Raw genomic sequence first — 25,345 nt, 5'->3', positions numbered from 1 at the left:
GTGCAGGGTGTATAATGCGCCAGAACATTTTAACATTTGTGTTCAAAATAGATGGTAAAGTAGAAGACAAAAAGTTATTCTTTGCAAGTTTCAGTGTTTTCAAGTATTTATCAGAAGCAGTCTTGTATGTCGACCATCACTCAATAGAAGGTGAAAGTTTGGCAAGACAGAACAAACATTTCTTTTTGTTAGATAGTCGCCTGATGTATGAATTGTACCAGGGTGCTTGAGGGTTAGAGGTGACGACGCACTTAGGAATATTTGTCTGATATTGGTGTACCTTCGTTTTGAACAGTAGCCAATTTTCTTCGACAGAGCGAGTATCGAAATTAGCAAGAAAATGACCAATAAATGCAGATAGTTCATAAATAATAGCAGCAAAGTTAGCCTGTTTGTAATCTAGGATGTTTATTTTATTTTATTTGTTTTAGGACGTGGCATAATAATGACAAAATAGAGCAGAAGGTGATCACTGATACCTGGCAGATATGTTAGACCTGTAGCTAGCTCTGGATTTGTGGTTAGGAATAAATCTAGAGTATTTGCAGTACTTTTACAGTCCTAGTGGCTTGCATTACTGAGTTAGCGAAAACACTGTACATAGATCTAAGAATTCTTCAGCTTGTGACAAAGGTGGCGATGAATAAGGTGGTTGAGCAGTCCAAAAGATACATGGAAATTTAGTCTCTGAATATAAGAAGTGGTGATGTAGGATAGCGCGTGCAAACCAAGTTTATAGCATCATGGAGTTCGCTAGTAAATGTGGACGAATGAGATGGAGGGCGGTAGCATACGCCAATAGTAATTGTCAGATGATCGATCACTACCAAAGCGAAAACTAGTTCCAACTCGCTGCAGATTTGAATGCATGTAGAAGGAATATCTTTTGAAATGGCAAGCGGAACATCACTGCCATGTCTTGCTCTCCTATTGCAATGATACATCGAGTAACGATGAGTGTCGTGAAAGATTTCGAAATCAGACATGTGCACTGGGAGTCAGGTTTCTGTTAGTGCAACAATGTGAGGTGTACATGTATCAATGGCGGAAGAGAAGTTAGTATGTTCATTAAGAACGCTTCTGACATTGGTATAAAGGACAGACACAGGAGATAACATCCGATTGCTCCTCACGATTCCCTACGATACAACTTCTGATGCAGAATCGGTATCTAATCCACTGGCTTCACCATGTGTGACAATTCCATTGGCAGTGTCAGCGGTCACTGCCCCTGCACACCATGTGCACCACGTGTCACGACCTCGTCGACAGTGCCGGTGATTGTGTTGTACATAAAGCATCAGTTATTGAAGCATAGCTTGTTGTATCGTAGTTTAAAAGAGCGAGGGCCAGCGTGGGTGCTACCAAATGCAAACAGTTTTTTTCGAGCCAAGCGTGTTGCAGGCGAGAAATCTTCACTGATAGTGATGCCTTTCGACTTAGATTCATTACGCAAGGAGAGTATCTTTTCTTTCATCTTTGAGTCAGTAAATTTTACTATGACAGGACAACACTTATGAAAAAATGCCCAGGCAGTGTGCACGCTGGATTAAAGCACCAGAGCACGAGTTGACGACCTCAATGAGTGCTTTCAATAGTTTAGATTCTGTATCTGCCGAAGACTCTTTAGCATCTGATATACCCCGAAATATGAAGTCCTCACGTCGTGATCTACCTTCAGCTTTGTCAAGACGGGACTGCAGAGAATCATTTCGATTATGCTGCTCATCCATCGATTTCTTTAAGTGTGAAAGTTCTTCACTAATGTTGTCAAATTTCATGGCCTTTTCCTCGTGTTCATCAAGGCTCTTGTGCATGCCAGCTAACTTTGATTCAATGTTCTTTTGACTATTTTTAATTGCTTTTACGTCCGCAGTTATTTCAGCCTGACCTTTCGAGCTTTGCAGCGTACGAGAGTGTACTTCTTTCAGGAGCTGAAGAATAACCTTCATTTGATCAGATGGATCGTCTGGTAGGGTATTCACATCTAGGAGGGCCTCGGAGTGAGTTGTAGGACTCGGGTTTGACTCAATGTCACCCGAGTGCAATAGCAAGAGAACCAAGAGAACCAGTGAAAAACAATCACAAGCAATACCACAGCAAACCCGTGGGCATGGCAACAGTAACAAACAGCGATCGTCGCTCCTTTTTGCATGCAAAGAATAGTGCGTACACATCTGCACGGCGAAAAAACGAAGCATTGGAGCCATGCCGTTGTCACTGCTCCCGTGCCCTCTGATTTCCCTGCTGAAACCTAAAAGACAACCTGTGACATAAGTTTGCTTGTAGTGTGTTATTTAGTGTTTCTGGAGTATAGTGATTTAACAGCTTTATATGTTGCGGTACAAGCTGCGATGTTTTCCTTGCAACGCGCCCTGTTACATGTGTCTACGGCACACAAGTCCTTCAACAACTTTATTTTTTCCTTTTTTTTCACAACTTTAGATTTTTGATGCGAAATCATCAGATGGTCCATTGAGCGAAAAAGCCGTGGGCTTCTGTAGCAGCGGAACTTCTCATTGGCTGCGACACCACGTCACAAGCACGTTCCCATTGGCAGCGACGCCTCACGTCCTCGTGTCACTGGTGTCCGCTTGCTGGCTCGGGCCTCGACGAAGCAGAGTGGGCGAAAGGGCAAACCTTTGCCGCGCTATTGCATGAAGGGAGAGGGCATTGCCGCGACGCAACGTCACCCTCGCTCTCAGAAGTCTATTGTTTGCATGTTCCTTGTCCGCACAAGCCATTGCCTACGTTCTAACTGCGCCTCGGTGAAGCTAAATCGAAACGCGCCAAGAGTCTCAACACGCTGGCTTGCCCGCGAGTTCATAATTCGAAGGACCGTTCAGCGGCGTTCAAATGAACATTAATGCTTTCATATTCACAACTCGTAAGAAGTGCTAAGGTGTCCTCGGATTTCTTTTTCTCTGTCTTGGAAAGCTTGCTTGCAACCAGGCTCTGAAGTTGTTGGCAGGCTATTCATGCAGCTTTTTGAATGACAATTTGTACTCTCATGTTAAAAACTGATCCTTTGTCCCTGACAGCTGTCTTTTGCACTGTCAGTACATGCGTGACAGCTAACAATACCAACATTTAACATTTCTGGTGTAATATATGTGTTTCTGCGTTTCACCATTCGGTATTCAATTCAATATTCTACAATTACTATTTGTATTCGATTCGTATTTGTAAATGTTTGTATTAGCCCACCTCTAATTTTATTCAATTTTCTTCGTAAGTTGTCGCCATTGTCGGTGAATAGACAGCAGTGGACAGTAAAATTGGAATAGACTCAAAGAAATCCTTAATAGTGTTGCAGTGCAGTCGAGTTACAGTAACAGTATATTGTGTAAGGAATCTTCTGTAGTTTAATAGCTGTTAATTAACCAAATTAGGGCTGTTAATTTTTATAGCTTACGATACCACAAGTACACCAAGTTCATACTAAAGTTGTTTGAGATCTTGTAGCGATACACTAACACTTTATTAGCAACATTTTTAGGTTTTAAAGGGAAGGACGTGAAATTAAAGAAAATCCCAGGCAGCCTCTTTTGTGCACATTATTACACAAAATCAGTCGAACACGTTGGGGATGAACAAATCCTACCTTTAATTGACATAGGTGTGTGCAGGAGCGAGGGAATGTAGTGTTTGTCGATGGAGTTCAAGGGATGGGGGAGCGGTCATTGGCTCACTGTGTCCACCTTAAGGTACCTCCGCCCCTATTTCCAATGCCACTGGTGCTTGGGCGGCACCAGAAGTGCGACATTTCATTTCATCGATCATCACAGTGAAGGCCTTCTGCCTTCACGGTGATGAGACAAGGGAAGGGGGCAATACAAACATGGTATAAAAGTTGTGACTAAAGAAAAAATAAACGTACAAATAAAGCAAACAACCACGAAAGTTAAACAGTTCTTATTTTGTACGAATTGGAACAAGTGAACGAAAAAAATTGTAAAGTAAAGAAGCAAAACGGCATACATAAGCGAAAAAATACACTAGGTTGTAAAATTGACTTATGTGACTTATGTGAACCTCAGAGTGGTTTTTAATGACCTATAAACGATGAAAACTGGGAAAAAGAAAGTGAACACCTACTGCCGTGCTATTGCGTAAGGGGAGAGGGCACTGCCGCGACGCCACGTCACTCTTGCTCTCGGAAGTCTGTGTTATCCGCGTGTTCCTTGTCCACAAAAGCTCTCGCTTGCATTCTAACTGCGACTTGGTAAAGCCAAATCAAAACGCACCAGGCGTCTAAATGCTCGTTGACTTAAGTAAACTATTCAGAATGGTTTTTAATGAAATATAAGTGATGAAAACTGGGGAAAAAGAGTCACTGGAAGTTATTTCTTTAGGCACTCGCAAAATTTATTGCGGTCAATACAGGTAATGAAGTGACCAGGGAGCGAAATCTCCCCCCCCCCCCCTCAGAAAAATGCTTGCATCAGGGAAGAAAGAAGTGGTCATGGTTGTTGTGCGGCCACGTAAACGTGCTACTGTGAGCTGTGGCTTACAGAAGAGGAAATTCGCAATGGCGGTTTAAACAGGTGGTGCCTTAAGCGTGGATTGTAAAAGGAGTGAAGCAAACTATGACGTGATACATGGTTGCATGACTTTAGTGTTTGTAGACCGATTGAATATCTCGTCTTTCCAGGTGCCACTCTGGATCCCTCGTTTTAGCAATTCACGTAGCACTTGTTCGAATTCGTGAAAGACCTTCCTTTATCTTGTGCAAAGACGATTCAAAGGTGCAATTTTGCCACCCTGCGTTGTGAAGTCCATAGAGTAGGGTGTAGTTTCTGGTATCGGGGCCCGGGAGCATTACATCAGATTGCGAGGAGATGGCTGATCCTGCTTTGATCGAGCAGACCTGCTTGCCTGGCATCCGGAATTGACAGATTCAATTGTGTTTGCATGACAGTAATTCTCCTGGTAAGTTTCCAAAATGCTGAATGATCAGCTGTCGCTCTCCAGGTCAACAACAATTTGGACTGGAGCATGAAAAGATGGCTATATGTTTAGGGGAAAAAAATTCACTGACGATTACAATTAATACTCCCTAATGCGAAATTTGAGCACAGCTTTATACGTGTTCTCACTTCGCGATATATTGGCTGGCGCGGTCAATGTCTCGTGCGGCATGTTGCAAACGGAGCGAAGTCTGACGCGACTGCCTCGCTAATCGGGAGATCGCGAGAGGCAGCGTGTGGGTGACGTGTGGGCGCGATTGACAGCATATGCCGCAGACAGACCTCCGTTCATGCAGCATTTTGTTTCCATATACAGTATGTGGTATCGGTCGCGTCATCGGTGAACAGACGACGCGCGCTATTCTGGCGCCATCTCGTAGCCATCGCATCCGCAGAACCTGTCTTGCGCGGCACTACGCTTCTCGCTTTTCGCCATTGCTTTTCGCCATATCCTCCTCCGCTTTTGACCTCACGGTTCCGCTGCACCCTCCGCCACTTTCCTCCTCGCGCCCTCTTCGCTCTCGCCGGCATTCAGCGCTCCGGGTTCACTTTTTGAACCTTCGCCGTGCTCGTTCGCTCGGTCACGTCGAGGACGCCAAAGGACGCTGACGCTCGCCGCAGGAAAGGGCACCCTCGATCTGCGCTATAAACAATTCAGCGGTACCCATCTATCGATGATTGCCGACGGTAATGCGTTTGACATCGCATCAATACAGCGAAACAGCTTAGTGCCACTGTCGAAACGAGTTACGTACGAGCCGTGCACTGGAGCGGGATTACTTTTGCGCGCTTACGTAAGAACATTCAGCGCTATCTAGCGCCGCTGCCGCGAAGCCCCCGGAGACTTCGCAAAGTCGCCGAAACGCATGTTGCACCAGTGCGAACGAAGTCTGAGAAACATGTAATGTGACTGATGGGCTCCTCACTCGCGCTTATTTCTGGCTGCGCCATCTGGTGGCACTGCCGAGAAGTCCAGGCATGGCCTCCGAGACTGGAAGCGTGGCGCACCGGTGCCTGCGAACTCTGATAATTGTTCCCTTGCTCGCCGCACACTCAGTGACACATACTCGGTGACCCAAATTGGCTGGAAGTTCATTAAAGAGCGGCGCATTCATGGCGCAGCTCGCTAAAACGTTGGTGTGAAGGGCATTTGTTGAAAAGCGGCTTATACAGAGTTGATTTGTGGTGCAGCCTGCTGGTGCATTGGGTTACTGTCCTGGAACCCTTGTGGCATGGGGCAAAGTCCACTCAGCATCGGAGAAATTCAAGGGATCCTTATTTTTTGTCATTGTAGAGTGGCACATTAATCCCAATGGCACATACCTAGTTACCCAAGCTGGCGTTAAATACGTGCATTGCGCGCTGCTACAATAATCAAATCAAGTATGCACCAACTCGCCCAGAAAGAAGATTTAATGAAGTACCTTTCATCGCTTGTGTCTTGTCCTTGTTACTTTGTGGATCGTCTCCTCTTTGTCCTGGTGACAACGTTCGGAAGGAAGGTGTCAGGATTCATGACTGCATATGGTTAGTGCACGGCTTTTCGGCTTTTCTTCACTGAGATATCACTTGGCTTTACGTATTTTGGGGGAAGTACAAAGCAGTGATTTTTCTTTAACGGTTGACGGAAGTTTTGAGTACGTCGAGGTTGTTATAGAGTGAAGAGTTAGCAGCACTAAGGGTAGCCATGAACTTGAAGGCACTAAAGAAGCCGGAGTTGTTTAACTTGGCCAGAGAATTGGGCCTCCAAATTGCCGAATCGAAGAGAAAGCCGGAGATCATTCAGGCGATTGACGATGAAGGCGATTGACGACGATGAACTGAAGGAATGCCCAGAGAGCATTGCGGATAAGGAGGAAGAGCGTAAGCGCCTAGAAGAAAAAGAAGAGCGCGAGCGGGCAGCACGTCAGGCCAAAGAAGAGCGCGACGCACTCGAAATGAGGCGCCTGGATATTGAGTTTCCGAAAGCTCAAAATACCGGACCTAGCCCAGAGGCACGAGAAAGCGAGCGCAGAATGACCGACTTCATGGCACCCTACGCCGTAGGAGGGGACATAGGTCTTTTTCTGGTGCAGTTTGAGCGCGCGTGTGAGAAGGCAAAATTCGCGAGAAACACGTGGCCGCAACGCTTGCTTACCTGCTGCCACGTGAGGTAGCTGATACCATTGCCCGCATGGGGAAACAAGAAGAGGACTTCGATAAAGTAAAAGCGAGTCTGCTTAAAAAGTATAGATTATCAGCAGAAGCATTCAGGCGAAAATTAAGGGAGGTCGAAGAGACCAAAAGTGAGTCATACACAGACTTCGCATACAGCTTGGAGGTAAACCTGAAAGAATGGCTCAGAGAAGAGGGTGCACTTGGTGACGCCGAAAAGACAATGCGGTGCGTTGCATTAGAACAGTTCTACTGCCGGACGCCAGAAAACATCAAGTATTGGGTTCATCATCATCATCATCATCATCATCATCATCAGCCTGGTTAAGCCCACTGCAGGGCAAAGGCCTCTCCCATATTTTTCCAACAACCCCGGTCATGTACTAATTGTGGCCATGCCGTCCCTGCAAACTTCTTAATCTCATCCGCCCACCTAACTTTCTGCCGCCCCCTGCTACGCTTCCCTTCCCTTGGAATCCAGTCCGTAACCCTTAATGACCATCGGTTATCTTCCCTCCTCATTACATGTCCTGCCCATGCCCATTTCTTTTTCTTGATTTCAACTAAGATGTCATTAACTCGCGTTTGTTCTCTCACCCAATCTGCTCTTTTCTTATCCCTTAACGTTACACCTATCATTCTTCTTTCCATAGCTCGTTGCGTCGTCCTCAATTTGAGTAGAACCCTTTTCGTAAGCCTCCAGGTTTCTGCCCCGTAGGTGAGTACCGTAGGTGACAGTGAGCAATGCTAATTTCATCTCTACGCTCGATTTAGTCAGAGGGTACTGGCAGGTTCCGTTGACCGAGAGGGCAAACAGGCTTGCGCCGTTTATTTGCGCGATGGGAACCTTTCGGCCGAAAGTCCTGAGCTTTGGAGTGAAGAATGCTCCATATTGCTTCTCTAACCTTATGGACCAGGTGCTACGTGGAATGGAGGACTTTGCACTTCCGTATCTCGATGACATAGCAATCTTTTCTTCATCATGGGCGGACCATATGCAACACCTGCGAGCCGTGCTGTGTCGTCTACGAGAGGCCAACTTAACTGTTAAGGCTCCCAAATGCCAGTTAGGGCCCGCGGAGGTAGCCTAATTATCTAGGTCATATAATAGGGCAAGGCCATTGTCGGCCTTCCGAGGTTAAACTGGCTGCAATAGACAACTTCCCGCAACCATGCACGCACCAAGCGGGACATCAGGTCATTCCTTGGTTAGGCAGGTTATTACCAAAGATATATCCCGCGTTATTCTGAGATTGCAAGTTCTTTAACAGATGCTCTCAGAAAAACAGAACCGCAAACGGTAAAGTGGGATGACGCAAAAGAAATAGCTTTTAGTATGCTGAAAAAAGCACTAACGAGTCAGCCAGTGTTGAACGCGCCCGACTACTCTAATGGCGTTTTTCACTGGTCGATCTGGAGCAGCCGCCTGAATCCTCGAGCGAGCGCTCGGCTTTCACCAATCCGAGTCTGCCAGTGGAACGCACGAACGCTCCGCGGGAGATCACACAGGAAGTCTGCGTGCACGTGACACAAACCGGTTCCGCAAACTATGCCCAACACAATGTTGTGCGATGGTTGTGCGTACCGACCGGGTACCGATTTCGCTTGAAGACGGAAGTGACGCCATGTGACGCAAGCTATTTCCGCCCGAATCCGCGCCTCGGCGGCGGAGCAAGTGAGAGCGATCCGGCGCGGAGCGAGTTGATCCGAAACGACCAGTGGAACGCGCGAACCCGCTCCAGATCGACCAGTGAAATTCGGATTCGTTGCCGCGGAGCAAAAAATCCTGCTCCGAATCGACCAGTGAAAAACGCCATAAGCCATTCATTCTTTAGTGTGATGCCAGTGACCGGGGTATGTGGGTGGTGCTTTGTCAAAAGAGAGATGACGAAAATGAATACCCCGTACTGTACGCCAGTAGAAAGCTTTCAGTTTGTGAGGAAGCATACAGTGCATCAGAAAAGGAATGCGCCTGCGTGGTATGGGCGGCGCAGAAGCTATCTTGCTATATCGCTGGTTCAAGGTTCACCATAGAGACTGACCACTGTCCCCACAGTACATGTCCACGAAAAACGGCCGTCTTTTGCGCAGGAGCTTGGCTCTGCAACAGTACACCTTCGATATTCGCTACAAGAAAAGAAATGCCGACGGTTTGCAGATAGCGAAAGCCTCATGCTCACTCTGGTTTCCGTGGCATTTTTACGTTGGTATATTTTTCATACGTCTTTTTATTATCGCGAAGTTGTAGTTGATTGTTAGCTGATTTTAGTAATCACGTCTAACGCTTTCAAGAAATGGCTGTTCTTAGTGTTTAGGGGGGCGGGGGAGGACGCGCGAAAGGGATGGGAAAGCAGTAGCGGTCTTGAGGTAGGGTGGCCTCGTGCTCGCTTGCTTTGTGGTTTTGGGTCCGGCACGTTTCCTGAGTGATTGCTTGCCCAAACAGGAGACGAAAATTTGCGAGACCGGTCTGCAAGTCCAGTTTCCCGGACCGGACCAGGAAGAAAAGGCATACAAGAGCGCCACGAGGGCTCATGAACGACTCCACGGAATCTACAAGCTACGAACCAAGGGTTCGTCACCCCGGAGGGAAATTTTGCTGCTGAAACGCCGATCCCTCGCCCAGTGGCTGCTGGCCCCTATGCGTCGGTATCTTCCTCCCCCGCCGGAGATGCTGTTACGATTGGCGTGTAACACGCCGGACAAAAAGGATGCTCAAAGACCATGCCTAATCGAAACGGAGGATGGATCCCCAACTTGGTGTGGTTGTCTCGAGCGGTTGCCGGTCTAACCGGCGCTCCGCAGTGATTACAGGCCCCTTTGTGCGTGTGCGACTCTAGGAGAGAACCATTTTCACAAACTGTACGACTCTAGGGGAGCACCCTTTCCGCGAACTGTGCGACTGTAGGGGAAACCCTTTCCGCGAAACAAACAGGAGCCGCGGGTTGGCGCCAGAGGAGGCAAGCACGTACAACATCGCCTAGGAGAAAGGATCAGCCGCCCGTCCCCGACCAGACTCAGTGCACGTCACGTGACGCTGACGTGCGCAAGATCTCGCCTACGATTTTAGCGAGCCTATATTTAATTAAGCGGCCCTGCAACGTATTTTCAATTCATTCATTCATTCTCTTCTTTTACATCCTTCACCAATCATTGAATAAACAGTGCAGTTTTCGCACTAGGAATCGTCTCGTCCCTGCCTGGTCGCCATGGTCCACCGGACGCCTTCAGCCTGCCGACAACGCCACGGTATACCCAATAGTAACGCCGGTCGAGGTTCGAGTAACCGGCGTCGCAACAGCCGCCGAAGAATGCGTGAAATGCGCTAAGAATGCCAACAAATTAAAAGGCGATGGCAACGGCAGAAATGCGCCTGGAGTGTAATTGCTATCGCAATAGTGAAGCTTGGCAGGCCGTGTAATGCGTAGGGCAGGTAACTAATGGCCCCCATTAGAGTTACAGAATGGGTGCCAAGGGAAGGGAAACGCAGTCGAGGACGGCTAAAGATTAGGTGGGGTGATGAAATGAGGAAATTTGCCGGCGCAAATTGAAATCGGCCAGCGCAAGAAGTGGGCAATTTGAGATCGCTGTAAGAGACTTTCGTCCTGTAGTATACAAAAGAAAAAGAAAAGGCTGATGATGATGAAGCGCGAACGCTGATGGTGAGGGATGCAGCTGTATTTAAGTGGGTGTATGTTCTCGCGTATAAGCGGCGAATGCAGAATACGGGGCCGATCAGGTGTAAACTGCTGTATTTTCTCGCACTCAAAGAACCTGGAGAACCTGTGGAAGACACAGTGTGGAAGAAATTTTGAATGCACCAGAGAATTCCTACTAGACAGACAGGCTCATGTAAAATTGAAGATGTTAGGTCCCAGCCAATTCCTATGGACACTAGGGGTACGCCACAAGGAGCAGTCCTCTCCCCTCTGCTCTTCAATTTTGCCCTTATAACTTTGCCTGAACAACTCGATCGCATAGAAGGAATTCGGCACACCCTCTATGCAGATGGCATCACGGTCTGGGTGACGAAGGGCAGTCTGGGGCAGATGGAAGAAGCACTTCAAGAAGCTGCTTCGACATTCCAAAAATATACCGAGGAGTGCGGACTGCGCTGCTCTCCGGAAAAATCTGCACATCTAATCATGCGCAGACGAGAAGATGAAGCCCCAGACAAAATTAGGGTGCACAACGCTGCGATCCCTGAAGTGGAGACAGTGCGCATCTTGGGACTACAGGTTAACAACAAGGGTGTCAACGCAGCAATGATTACTCAACTCCGTACGTCATGCGAACAATTAATGCGAATGATCACACGTATCACCAATAAGAAGAGAGGGATGATAGAGAACGACACTCTTCGGTTGGGCAAAGCCTTTATACTCAGCAGACTTGTGTACGTGGCTCCGTACCTTCGGATGAGGAGGTGCGATTTAAAGCATTTCGATGTCATGCTCAGAACAGCATATAAGAAGGCACTAGGACTGTCGGTCAAAACATCTACAGAGCGCTTGTTGCAGTTGGGGGTGCGCAATACAAAAGATGAGATAATTGATGAGATAAAAGATGAGGCAGCCCTGTCCAGTCCAACCCTTGAGGACCAGCGAGCCCTCGTGGAAAGAGCTAGGGCGGCGGCCTTAGCCAACGGAATTCCGCAATAAGAATCCGACCACCCTTCTCCTAACTCCGCTCCCCTTTTCCTTTCAATAAAACGTTTTCATAATCATCATCTCCCATGTAAGCGTCGAATGCAGAATACAAGGCGATCAGCTGTAAAGTGGTGCATTTTTTCGCATGTAAGCGCCAAATGCGGCATATGAGGCGATCAGCCACAAATTGGTGCATTTTCTCGCATGTAAGCGGCGAATGCATAATAAAAGGTGATGAGCTGTAAAGTGGTGTATCTTCTCGGATATCAACGCTAACCTCGAATATGAGGCGATCCCGTGTGAACTAACTGCCTTGCGTTATTGGAGTTAAGTGCCTCCCCGCAATAGCTGTGCCCTTTATTGCGGCGACTGCTGGTGGACCACATAAAACACGTCGATGGGGCCATACAAATGGACTCGGCACCAACACCGACGACCCAGCTGGACTCCGACAGCGATGACTCGGACTAAAAAATGCAGTATCTTTCACTCGCTTTTTCTTTGTTGTTGCTTTTTCTCTCGCCCGTGGTGAATGACGACAGTGGGGGTCGCGTGTGCGTAAGTTGGAGGCAAATGAAGTTCGTGTTACCAATTCAGGGAAAGATATATTGTTTTATTATACAGGATATGCAAAGTGAAACAGTCCACACTTCGAACAAACGCAGAAGAAAGTTCGCCGTCGCTTGACTTTGAAGCAGTCCTCCGTGTCGCAGCTGCCGCTGCACTCGGTGTCCGATAACAAATTATCCTCAGTTTCATCGAGGCTGCTTGTGATGCGGAACATTTTCTTACGAACCTCGGCATCGTCTCGAGAGCCAACATTCGAATATACTAAGAGAGCGCTTGTGATGGCGCGGGGTTTCTTTTCCGGGCTCCTCCGTCCTGCAGGTTGCGGTGGCGCTAAGATTTCTGCTTGCGTGTAACATATACAGGGTGTCCCAGCTAACCTTAGCCAAGCTGTTAAACAAAAAAGATTAAAAAATCGTGGTGCAAAATACGATTATAAGACCTGCGGTATCTGGTCGTCAGAGATCTGAGGACCTAGCGCCGTATATGTTAAAATTGTATCTTGCACCGTGTTATTTAAATCTTTTTCTTTTTTTTCGTCGAACATCGTGGCTAACATTCTTTAGCCGGCACTCCCGGTATGAATGCACGATAACTGCGATACTGTCGGAAGTAGTCGGCAAAAGGAATGTCGTTGGTGTCGTAATTAGCGGGTTGACTGAAGATTGTGGCACAAAGTGCGCAGAAATATAAGAGAGGTGACTGGTCGACCAAGGGTCACGGGCGAAGGAAGATTATGTTATTGGGGTTCAATGGAAGAAGGCCAATATTTGCTCCATGAAATGCGAATGTGTCCGCGCGCGCGAAAGAAAGTATTTGTTCTCCGGGGTGGTGGTGGTGGTGATAAACTTTATTGAAAGGGGAAGGGTAAAGAGGGACGTGGCTGAGGGTTTGGGCTCAAGTAAGGCCCTGGGCCTGCTTGGCCTTTTCCGCCCAGTCCACCAGTTCAAGTTGTCGGTCGACGTCCCCGGAACTGAGCCAGGCTGTCCAGTCCGTCTCGCTGCTGACGGGGGGATGAGAGTACGGGGGCGAGGTGCATTCCCACATTATGTGTGTGAGTGTTCCTGTTTCTGAACAGAGCCTACATTTGTCGCTTTCCTTGCCCCCTGTGATTTTGTTAATGTGTTTTGGGTGTGGGTATGTGTTTGCCTGAAGTCGCCGCGTCTCTTGATTCATTCTTTGCGAACTTGCTGTGATGTGCCGACACGCTTTATTTTCTTTGTCGAACAGCTCGTGCAAAGAATTGGTCCTCGCAGCCAATTGCGTTCGGCAACGTTCGACAACGTTCAGCAACGTTCGTCTGTGCGTGTGACTTCGTCAAGAACGCGTAACGGCAAGCGGACGCAAGAGTGTGTGGAAGAGTGCGCAGCACCATCCACTCGCGATGCCGGTGTACACTGCGAACCTGAGCAGTTCACTTCCCATCTTTTGTTGACGGTCATGTATTAAAAGCCACATCTAAGTTCTTTTTAAATGCGTAAGCATTCTTTGACGAGTACCGCAGCAAAATCTGTCCGTCGCGTCACGCCTTATATCTGCAAAATAAATTCGTAATTGGTAAAGTTAGCACATGTAATCGTTATAATGGTGTAATAGATGACTGGTAGTGTTAGAAAAAAAAAGAAAAATAACATCAGACCGCTATTTGAACCACGGACAGCGGCCTGGCAGGCAGATGTCTGTGTGAGCTACATTACATTAATGTAAGAGTGAGAGAGAGAGAGAGAGAGACAGAAAGAAAGAAAGAAAGAAAGAAAGAAAGAAAGAAAGAAAGAAAGAAAGGAAGGAAAACAAATGAAAAAAATCCTGGTTACCGTCGCCGCGTCAAGGTCGTAACAAAAAAGGGAAATGAAGTTAACACATGCAATCGTTATAATAGTGTAATAGTAGATGATTGGTAGCGTTAGAAAAACAAACAAAACAATAAATAAAACTGGTGACGTCGCCGTCACAGCGTCAAGGTCATAACAATAAAGTAAGAAAAAGGAAAAACAAAGCTGTGGTATGACAAAAAAAAAGGAAAACGGTTGTGACGGCATTTCGCCTCAGTTGATACGATGTATCTGCAAAATAAACGCATAATTGGTCACCTCAACACGTGTAATTGTTATAGCAGTGTAATAGTAGATGATTGGTAGCAATGGGTAGACATGCGTAAGCTAGTTAAATAAGTAAGCAAAAGCGATGTAGCAGCCGAGTCAAGGAATACTTACGCATTAGTAGACAATTTGCAGAATTTCTGTATCATTTCCTTCCTTTTTTTAGTTGGATGTATTTGTGCTGTTCGTCTTATTGTTTAGGATTACAGAGGAAACGGAAACAAAGTAATGTTCGCATCATTGATCTCCCTCTCTTCTGCTTCAGCCAAACCGGGACACGTAGGACTAAATCAAGTTTTTAAGTCATCAAATTTCTGAATCAAATTTCTGCTATCATCGCAAGAACTATGTATTTCTTGTCGTATTCGTCATCGTAACTGGAGTCGTCTCCTCGTTCGCCGCATCACACACCTTCTCGGCATTGATCTGACAACGCAGCGTCGCCTTAATTTCAACGTTATTTAGTCACGCGTATAGCCACTGGCATTGGGAGCTCACTCAGCTCACATTCGAACTGTTCCAAGTACTCTTCCACCGCCACTTCGTCGGAAATGTTCTTTTAGGAGGATGATAGTGCAAGGTGCTGATAGTGACAATAAGCTCACGTGTAATGAGTTAATCACAGAAATGCAATGCAACAACGCCAGTTCTAATGTTAGATCAACGTTAGATCAGATCTTGGGCAACAATGTTAGCTCATAATAGAAAACGGCTTTGGAGAGGGGACAGTGCCCAACTTTATACGACCGGCTGCTGTGGCTACGTAGGAATGGCGTTGTGCTGCTGAACATGAGGTCGCAGGCTCGAGTCCCGTTTTCGGAACGTTAAACCCCACAGCATGAGTTAGTTGAAACTTTACACGAAGTTTGCTTTTCGAGGAGACTGAAAAGGCACAATCTGTAACATTCCTGGTGTGGTAGCTTTTTTTTTCTTAGACATTTAGTTTTGCGGTCTGCGAAGGTGCGGCCTGCGTAATGTTCATCATGAACTATGTCGTCCGCGTAGCCACCGAAGGCGTTTACAATGTGAGAGCCCTGCGTCCTGACCTCTGTTAAACGCTGCATTGATCATCACCCCGCATACTTACTCACTTTTTTCATCAGTCTTGTTATTCGCTGTTTCCACCGCAGTTCAGATGTGCGGTCGCCCCACAACAAACCTTCTTGTATGACCAATGGGGCATTGGTTGCGTGCATGTAGACGTGCAAGAGCGACGATATAGGAAAAAAGGCGTTGTCTATGCGACACCGGTGGCACACTTATGCGCACACACAGTTGCCCGCATTGAAGTAGAGGGCAACAACAGCTTCTACAAAACGCTTTAATAGGAAATCTCACATGAACGAACAAACAAATCAGGTCGGTACATGCTCACTGTGGAATCTTCAACAATGCTCGATCGCACTCCCTATAAACGCCGTCGGTTCGACCAGCACTCGCGCGTAAGGTTCGTGCTTTCGTGAATTGCACCAAATAAGAGCAATACCATGAGAGTATGGTGTGATAAAAAGAAAAAAAAAGAAAAAAAGAAAGAGAGATAGGAAAAACGACAAAGGCGTGGAGAAACGATCTGCGCAACCGGGAAATCGCCAACATGGACAAACCTTCAACAAGCAGCATATACCTTTATTGCCAACAGCATATGCACAATATGTAATGACGTTGAGAAACGAAACAGATATAGACACAACGTATGTAACGCAACAGTAACGACACTTGAAAAAAAAAAGAAAAAGAATGAGCGCAGTACAGCGCTTCACGTTCATTACGCTCGCGCAACTGTGTTCGCTTTATTTTTCATTTTTCGCTTCATATTTCACTATACAAAAATAAGGTACAATTTCAAGCGGTGTAACTTGATTCTCTATGGTTTTTAGATAAAGGAGCACTGCTTTGTTTCCACGCTGCTAACTCTATGGCTTTCTCTCAATTCCTAGTAGTAGTGTTTTTTTTTTCTTAGCTAAAACTTAGTTACGGGTTTCGTCTTGCATATTGCTATTGATTACTATTTACACTCGGCAGAGCCGCAGCTACGGCTCTCGGAAGTTTTCTTTTTCGTACAGCGCGCGCGCGCACACACACACTAACACGTTTTTTTTTTCCCTTCTATCTTTTGCGTGGCCGCGATCACAGTCTCTGAGTCTTGCGGAGGAGAACAGTTCCACCCATTTCGTTTTTTTTTAAATCCTATTTTGTGCACAAACCCTGGTCACACAGCATTCGCGTGTACATCCGCACGCGGCCTCACGTCTTTGTCGGCCGCGCAGAAACAATTTTTTTGAAAATTCGCAACAGCGAAAACACCTGGCTTCCGTGGTTTTTCAGAAAAGGTGTGCCGCTCTTTGTCGGAGCCCCCTTTTCTGTGCCTCTCGCTCGAGCGTATTGCTTTCGGAAGCGCGTGACGTCTGCATGCACGTAGGCACCCACGATTCGTCCCTTTGCATGTTCAGCGTGTTCATCGCACAGAGCATTCGCGTTCGACGTGACGCACACGCCTTCTCGTTTTCTCTCGCTTTAGAAGTCTGAAGGAAAGGAACGACGGGGCGCTAAAGGGGGAGTACTTCGTTCTGGAAGAGTCGCCACGTATATAAGAGCAATCACTGGTCGGGCGTGTCTGTATGTTCCAGTTCATCATGTCGCTGTCGGTATGTACGTATCGGTCTGTTGCCGCAGGGCTGCGAACCACTTGTAACTGCGGTGTCTGCAGGCTTGTATAAGAGGAGGGGAAACTGCGGGAAAGGTTAGGTACCGTTTCTTTTCCGCAACTCGTTAGTGCTAACCCTCGTTATCGGCGCTTTCGGGACCAATTGGTCGGGACACGTGTGACGATCCTGGACTGGCAGAGGACGGCTTTCGCCGTACACCCGGCTGCGCTGCACTGGCCTCCGAGGTGTTCGGCGTGGCGCAGTGCTTTTGCCGACAATCTTGGAGGCCACGAGGCGCAGCACGATTTGTCTCGCCACATCGCTGCACTTGTCTCTTTCCAGAAGTTTGGGGCTCTACTGCGGCCGAGCCAGTATTAGCTGACAAAACTTGCTCTCTGGCGAGCACTTAGAGCCCATTTCCTAAGTACGGCTATTCTTATTGGTCGAAGTCCTGATGGGAAAAGGGAGGGATGGTAATACTATCATTGTGCCCGATTTCCGTTCGCGACACGTGATGTATCATTTTCCCGAAGCTTAGAAATGTGGTTAGCCATGTCGTTAATTTACAGTTTGTGCTTCATACGAGCTTACAGGATGTAGAAAGAAGCGCTAGAGCGTCGGCTAATCGTATCTGGCTTGGCTGCCCAGCAGCGTTAGGCGCAGAAGGGTAACAAGCCGTGCACAAACCCGATCCGTATCGTTGCCTGATCCTTATGCGCCGCGGACTGATGTTCGAGCGTTTAGCTTGAGGTTGCAAACATGACGCACACCTTCAAACACAGGAATCAGCGAACCGTGCTAGTCTTCGTGAGGCCATCGCAAATGCATATTCTTACGCCATACCAAATTATGCCATTATTGTACGTTGTCTGTATTATTATCTTAAATAGGGAACCATTCGTGATGATTCGTACCTTACGTTTTCGCATGCCCCATAGCAGATTTTTTTCCATAACTGACTTCTTTTTTCTTTCGCATCAACGATATGTGCTTCTCATACGCCGCGCTCTGTCACTCTTACATACGTTCGTAATATACATTTTACATGTGTTATTCGCTAATGTTTACTGGTGGTCTAATGCAATCAGTGATGTTGAATGTACAGCCTCGTCAGCCGTCGTACAGGCAATGACTTACTCACTGCACTCAAGAATAGAAGAGACGAGGAAAGATAACTGCATTCCTTTTATCTCTTGCCTTTCTTGACCGGCTGGCGCACTTGGTTCGTTGCTAATCCCCAAGGCACCAGCCCGACCAATTCAGCTGAACATCAGTCCGAGATGCAAAAGCTCCAGCGGTACTCTTATGGCTTATAACCGGTTCGCAACGCCGTCACACGAATACGCACAAAGCGTTTTCTATAGCCAGGCGCTGCGTCGAGAAAACGGCAGAGGCATGTATGGTCTGGGTGTGCGATATGGGAACCGCGCTCATTTGTAAGTATAGTGACAGCGCATCCTGCTGTCCGTCTTCAAAGATACGAGGCCTCTGCGACCTATTCCTCAACTGCCGTGGGCTTTGTGCTTTCTAACTACAGCTAATATTCTTCTGACGCGCCCGCGCTTTTTTGTTCAGCTTTTCTTTTCTCATCAGTTTTTTTTTCTTTTGCACCGTGACGTGACGTCACGTGAGGATGGTGATGAGGCGCGCGATGAGGTGACTAATTTTTTTTTCTTCTAATGGTGATTCCCGATGCTGCTTGAGTGCTTTTGCCTGCTCTACGTTTGCAGAGTTGATCGCGAAGACGTGCGCCTGGCGTTCATGTGTGAGACTGCGGTGTGCACAAGCTTGCGTGCGCTAGAGGGAGCCGCATTGTGGTGTCGTACGACCCGCCTTCTGTTACGGTACTAGGTACAGGTCACGTGACGGTGGCGGCGTGTCCTTTGCTGAGGCCACGGCGAAGCGCGGAAGCCCAACTTCAGTGGTTTATAAGAAGTTTCTCTATAGCTTCGAGGCGGGGCCTTAATCACAAATAGCGATTACTTTCAGGGGACGTCTCGGATACCACACGAAGAACTCCAACAATCGTACCTTCATCAGCCAGTGCTGCTGGAAACAGCTGCATAAGATAAAGTGCTCCTCTCTCTGCCGTGGGAGTGGTTATCTAACATGTTTAGTCTACGAGATCTATACAGGCTGGTCACCGCGTGACAAAAGCTGCACGGTAGGTTGCGAGGTAACACACTCGGTGGTTCGAAAAAAAAAAAGAAAGGCCAAATTTTTAATAAACAGCTAAAACTTCCTCTACGGTTTATCTTCCCAGTAGTCTCATTTTCTTCAGAGAACACGAGGTTGCGAAGGCTGCTAAGGAGCGCTCTTCTTTTCTACAAAAATTATTTATGCTCTTTAAATGCTTCGGAAACCGCACTACACGTACTCGGGGAGGCAGCGCTGGCCACACTCAGCGCGGTTCGCGAACCGTAGACAAATGCTATGCACACATATACCGTTCAAGGTTATTCTCGCCTACGGTGTTGTGAATGACGGGGTTACTTTTCCCGACGCTCTTATAAATGCCCGATACGAGTCTCGTCATTGGTCCGCGGTCGCCGCAATGCGTCTCCCCGTTGCCAGCGCACGCAATGTGTATAACGCGATGTGTTCGACAAGCTGCGTCGTGCGGCGATGTGCTCGATGTGCTATGTACAGTACAAGACAGCAGAAGTTTGACTGTTTCCTCACTTGTTCTCTTTCATTTTTTTTTTACGTTCTCGAGGAGTGGCGTGCTAAGTGTATGCCGCAGAAATGAGAACGCCACTCGTTAACGAGCCTATTCGTTACATGCAATACATATACTATAGCTTACATATAGTACGCGTTTGACCCTACGTTGGCTGACTAGACGTTACACAATGACTCGCTCTCGAAACTCACCGTGTACTGAGATGTGCTCGTGTGTGCGGCTACGCGCAGTGCGTCATTGCTTGTCCCTCGACTTTTTTTTTTTTCTAAGCAAGAGCTTCGCATCTTCCGCTCGCGCATCTGTCTAGATCGCCGATCGAAGCTCGCTCTTATTGGTCCATGCTAAGGCGTACGAAGAAAACAAAACAAAGAAAAAAACCCGAATAGACGCCGCTCAACAGACATTTTACTTTCATCACAGGAATCTGTTGCGAAGGCAGTGACAGTGACCCGTATGACCGGCCGTACGTGTGCATTGCTCGAGACCCGATTACCTAAAAGGCTGAACACGAGTGTGCTGGGGAAGGAGGTTAAAAATAATATATAAATAAACGAGTTTTTGACCGCGGCCAAACGTGTGTGTCCGTGTGTGGACTGCTTGCTAAAATTAAAACGCGACGAAAACAAATCAGCACTGTCGGTGTCGGTTTCCGCAACCACCGACGGAGCGATTCGAACGGTTCATTTTTGCTCTACAATAAGTTGCTGTGGCCATGTTACGCGGGTGATTTGTTGACGCGTCGGTGCCCCATCAGACAATGAGGTTGGCACCGCGGCGATCGGGTTTCATTCTCTCTGTTTCAAAAGTGATCTTTTTTTTTCTTTATTACTGCACGCCGACTGATATCCAAACACACTCGCCGGTATTGTTTGTCCAGATTATCGTGAAGTATTAACGTCATCGAAGAAAAACGCGCGACCGCGTTTTTTTTTTTTGATTTCATGTGACGTCGTGTTTCTCCGTTTGGCGTTTCCGCAATTAGGTGGTAAAGAACTGGACGCGCCTGCGATTTTGAATGAAACGCCCTGTAGGTTGCGTTTCAGTTAAAAACAACAATAAAGATAAAAGATCTGGGAAGGTGGAAGCAGGATATTGAAGCCCACTAGGAGAAAAACAAAGCAAAGCGACTCATAGATCGAATAGAATCGATCCGGAAATGGGAAAAATAAATAAGCCGGATGTCGAAAAACGCGGGTTGCCTTACCCGTGTTTCGAAACGATTTGAGCTTTTTGCCTTGATTCGGTTTCGCACGTTTTGTTTGCTACTTGGCAGTATGATTTTGTTGTGACAGCGCCTGACTGGATAGTCCTTTCTTTTATGTTAAAGAAAAAAATCCACACTTACGAATTTAACGAGACCTACTGAAAAGGAAAACCGAGCTTGGATGTACGCAGCTTTTGGCTTCAGATAACACGTCTTTTGCGTTCTAGACGCTCCTTAAAGGGATTGTATCGCCAATCAACAGAAATTATATAAATATTTATACGCAGTGTATAAGAACCGGCTATAGAAAATCGGCATTACGTGGGCAATTAAGGACACATAGTGTCAAAGTCTACATATTCTACGTAGACAGTACATTGCGCGGCAGTGAGATTATACGCTGCTTTTGAGCAGTCCTTAGACCAATGGCTGCGCATTAAATCAACTGTTGTCTACACAATGTCCACAGAATATGCATATAAGCGAAAGAAAAGAGAATACTACATAGGGAACGAAATTATTCTTTAACGTGCGCGCACGCGCCGTCTATGTCTGTCTATGCATATGTATATGCATATGTATATGCATATGTATATATAGACATATGCATATACAATTCTATAGACACTTCACGTGTGATCTCAAAGATTGATCTTATAGACAAGATGTAGTTCGTAGGCTGTGTATGTATATCTTGTTTATGCACAACCTGACTGCTGGGCAAATAATCGGTACCATATAGAGGAAAAAAGAAAGGGAATATAGCTAACGTCGTCGGCCATTGAACGTTGATGCTCAGTGGTGCGCTCAAAGGCGAGATCAGGCGCTGGTGACCACCAGCGAGGCCAAGCGGTGAGGACGACAAAGCGTAGCGCACAGTCATTCGAGCCACTGTCACTCCGCGTTCACCGACACTTTCAAGATTGGGTATTCATCACGACTCTGTGTATACACTCGCGCGCGAATACGATACTGCGGCGTGGTTACGTAACGCCGAAGCACGTTCGCTTCAACCCTGCTTATGACGTCAGCGAGAGAGAAAAAAAAAGGAAAGCGACGAAATAACAAACACCAGCGCGGCGGAAGAAGCAACAGAGCGCGCCGCAGAGTCGAGGGTTGGGAAAGTGATTTAGGGTTCGGGTCGACCGCACATTACGACATCAACGCCTGGATTGGGAAGGTTTTTTTTCACAAGACCAACGCTGTGTGTGTGAGGGTGTGCGTGCGTGTGTGCATGATATATAGCAATACGGTAATAATAATAGCGCGCACAATTTGCAAACAGTGTTCAACTAACGCGGGAAACAGGCGGGCCTGCACAACAGTGGCGCACCGACAACAGATACGAGTTTGATTGGCTGGCCTATATGTATATAGTAATATATATATGTGTGTGTATATGCGATTATGTACACCTATGTACAGCGACGAGACATCCACCCGCGTGCACCTGTGCATCGAACGTTATAATAAAAAAATGAATAAGCCTCAGCGCGGCGGGGACAACTGGGCGCCTCTTGGCAAGCACGCGTTATACGAACGAGGCGCCCGCTCTCGTACAAGGTTTCACTGCGCCCGGAAGATTCCGTGTAAGTATTCGACGTCCGGTGTTTGTTACCGTGCGTCCGCGCTCCACGGCCTACTGCGCGTAGGACACCTCCTTGTACTCTTAAAAGATGTCGGTATTGCTTTCGTACGTGAACTGCCCTCGCTTTGCGTGCGCGCAAGTGTTTAGTTTGCCTTTGATGCCCTCGTAAAAATGAATTTAGGCAGTCTGTACCAGAGTGCTCGTAGAACTGCTTCGTCTCGTTGTAGACGTGTCCTTTTGACTGAATAAAAAGCTTGTAGACCGCCTGGCCAGAAGTCATTAACGCGTCTATATTGCAGCGTCAGTTAGTAGTACAGAGAGATTTCCAAGGAGGTTGTTAGCAATGAGCCTAAAGGAAATTAGCCAACAAAGTTGAAGGCGACGAGTCTGTAGATTGCCTATAGACGTTCTATAAATATCGCGTAAAAAGGACATCCGTAGACTTTGCGTAGACTGTCTAAATGCATTTTTGTGAGGGTACAGTGTGCGCTCCTCCCCCCCCCGCCCCCCCCCCCCCCCGCGCGCTTATTTTTTTTCTTCCTGTAAGTTTTGCTTTGCCTTCGGCATCAAATCACTGCGGAAAAGCAAGGAAGATACATTGGTGGTCCGAGGAGCACGTTCCGTACAAAGCGCGTGCGTAGCCCTTATTAGAAAGCCTTCTTTTTTTGCAATCTATAAAGTCTCATCATCGAGCGCTACGGCGACTTGTGGCTGCTTAAGAAGCTCAAGGACAAAGCGCTGGAGTGGTGGAAATTGGTTATATTTAATAATGTCGCTCCAAGCACATTTTTATTGCGAAGCTAAGTTGCGTCCGAATAATACTTTGTAATATGTTGAAGCAAAAATTAAAGATAAACGCTTGCGATAGGTAAGATCCTTTTCTCTTCGTCTTTACTTGCTTCTTCTCATTCTTTTGTTCTTGTGCACTGAGCAGTGATACGAATTACCATAACATTGGGGTTTTAATACTCAGATGATTTCGCATTCGCCGCTTTCTCTCTTGTAAATATAAAGAAGAGGTCACACATTCTATAGTTGCTTCAGATATCGGGCTGTATATAGGAAGTTGCAGTCAAAAGCTCGTCATATTCACTGACGATTCGCGATAACTTATCCTGCAAACCGTCGATCGGCGCCGTTTGCTGGGAGATAGAAACAAATAATAATAATAAACAAAACTTTGCGTCGATGAGTGATTGTCGCGAACACTTACTCCTTGCCACACACCAAACGTTCGTGATTATTTCTCAGCCTGTCACGTCTTATTCGTTAAAAAGAAGAAGAATAGCGCCTTACAATGTTACGCAATGCCAAGCGGGCAATTACCGACCGCCTCGCTATGCAAGCGAATTAACAGCAACGTGGAGTTATAATCCTTCGACACCTATCTACGACTTCGCCACAGCCCGGCATAAATGGCAACGCAAAACTATAAATAACGAATGCACTTAATTTTATATGAATACTACTGCTGCGTGCGAGTGAATCTCTCTCTCTCTCTCTCTTTCTTTTCCAGAGTGAAGACCGTCATCCATCGTTAAGAGTGATCTAAGCAGTCGCTGAACCCTGAGGCTGTTTCGGTGAGAGCGGCTGACGTGAATAACTTTTGTTCCATCTGCGGCCGACGTTGAACTAACGCTTAAGCCAAGTCTCCGAGTGACGTCGAATCGATAATGTATAAGAATAAAAAGAAAAGTATCCACGCAGACAAGCGAAAAAGAAAGAAATCGGTTACTCCTCGCCTGCTTTGTAGGTAGCGATTTTTTTTCTTTCTTTATATGGTAGCAGCTTTATTAAATTTACGTGTCACCGTCGGCGCCCGCGTTCCGATAAAACTGAGAGCGGAAATTCGCCGCTCACCGATGTGTGTTTCGTTACAAGCGCACGGTTTAACCGCACGGTTTAAGCGCACGTTATAAGCGCACGATCGTGTGGGCAAGAACACAGAACCCAACTTTTCCTCTATTGCGTTGCGTTTGTACGCGCGTCAACTGCGTTTCTTCTAGCACCCGTGCCCTGCCCCGCGTGTGCTTGTTTTGCAGCGAGCAGGCAAGCAAGTGTGACAGCAATGTGCGACGATGTGTGATGGACGACTGAGATGGTGGGATTCGTACTGCTCTTCCGGCGGCGGCATGGGGGGGTCGCCAAGGAAATGAGCTACACAGGGGCTGGGAACATCATGCTCCTAGTCAAAGAGTTGCATGCAGTTTACGATGTTCTCAATGACGATTCACGGAGAAGGTTGTCGGGAAATGGGGGGGTTCGAGAGTGATAGTGAGTTTATGTTTGACGCGGAAGTTCGGACGATGAACGCCTTTCCGAGTAGTTATTTTCGTTTTTTTCTCTCTTTTTTCTTTAGCGCAGCACGCGTGGGTACCTTATGCTGCCAACAAAAAGGAGGGCCGTGGACACATAATTCTCGGTCGGACTTATTCCGGAAAGTTCTTGTTTTGCTGAGTCCGCAGAGGCGCGTGATTTACCCCCTGTACAAGCCCGCGGGAACGAGTTTACGCAGAGCTTGCCTGCGCAGTGACCGTGTTACAGTACAGCCGACAACAGGGCCCTGCGGACGCCGCTATGAGCGCTCGTAAAGTTTTTTTTTTCCGCACGCGTTTGTGAACACGTCGTTTAGTTTGTGCGGTGGGCGTCATCGCGAGGGCCTGCGTAACGAGTTTCCGCTGGCTTTCACGAGAGAGCGAGCTGCATGCTTCGAACGCAACAGCAGTCGTCGATCGTGTCTCGGAAAGGACAGAATGCCAACTGCGACTCTCTCTCTCTCTCTCCTTGTT

The 25,345-nt window shown here is 47.1% G+C and overlaps 1 protein-coding gene across 9 annotated transcripts in view; it reads left to right on the top strand.

The window, feature by feature from the left end:
* Nucleotides 1–24,213, top strand: part of LOC135915985 (uncharacterized) — a 73,718-nt gene extending 49,505 nt beyond the window's left edge. Inside the window, exons 8-9 of one of the 9 annotated variants that reach the window (XM_070531769.1) lie at nt 2,446–2,542; nt 24,073–24,213. In XM_070531769.1, coding sequence (XP_070387870.1) covers nt 2,446–2,542; nt 24,073–24,077 — 102 coding nt within the window. In that variant the 3' untranslated portion in view covers nt 24,078–24,213. Of the gene's footprint in view, nt 1–2,445; nt 2,914–9,567; nt 10,230–24,072 lie in introns of those variants that run through there. The other 8 variants (XM_065449726.1, XM_065449209.1, XM_065449918.1 and 5 more) reach the window with 8 other exon arrangements.
* The last annotated feature ends 1,132 nt before the right edge of the window (nt 24,214–25,345 follow it).

Source organism: Dermacentor albipictus, chromosome 1 (assembly GCF_038994185.2).
Source record: "Dermacentor albipictus isolate Rhodes 1998 colony chromosome 1, USDA_Dalb.pri_finalv2, whole genome shotgun sequence".
Taxonomy (NCBI): Eukaryota; Metazoa; Arthropoda; class Arachnida; order Ixodida; family Ixodidae; genus Dermacentor; species Dermacentor albipictus.
This window is presented reverse-complemented; position numbering and strand designations above follow the sequence as displayed.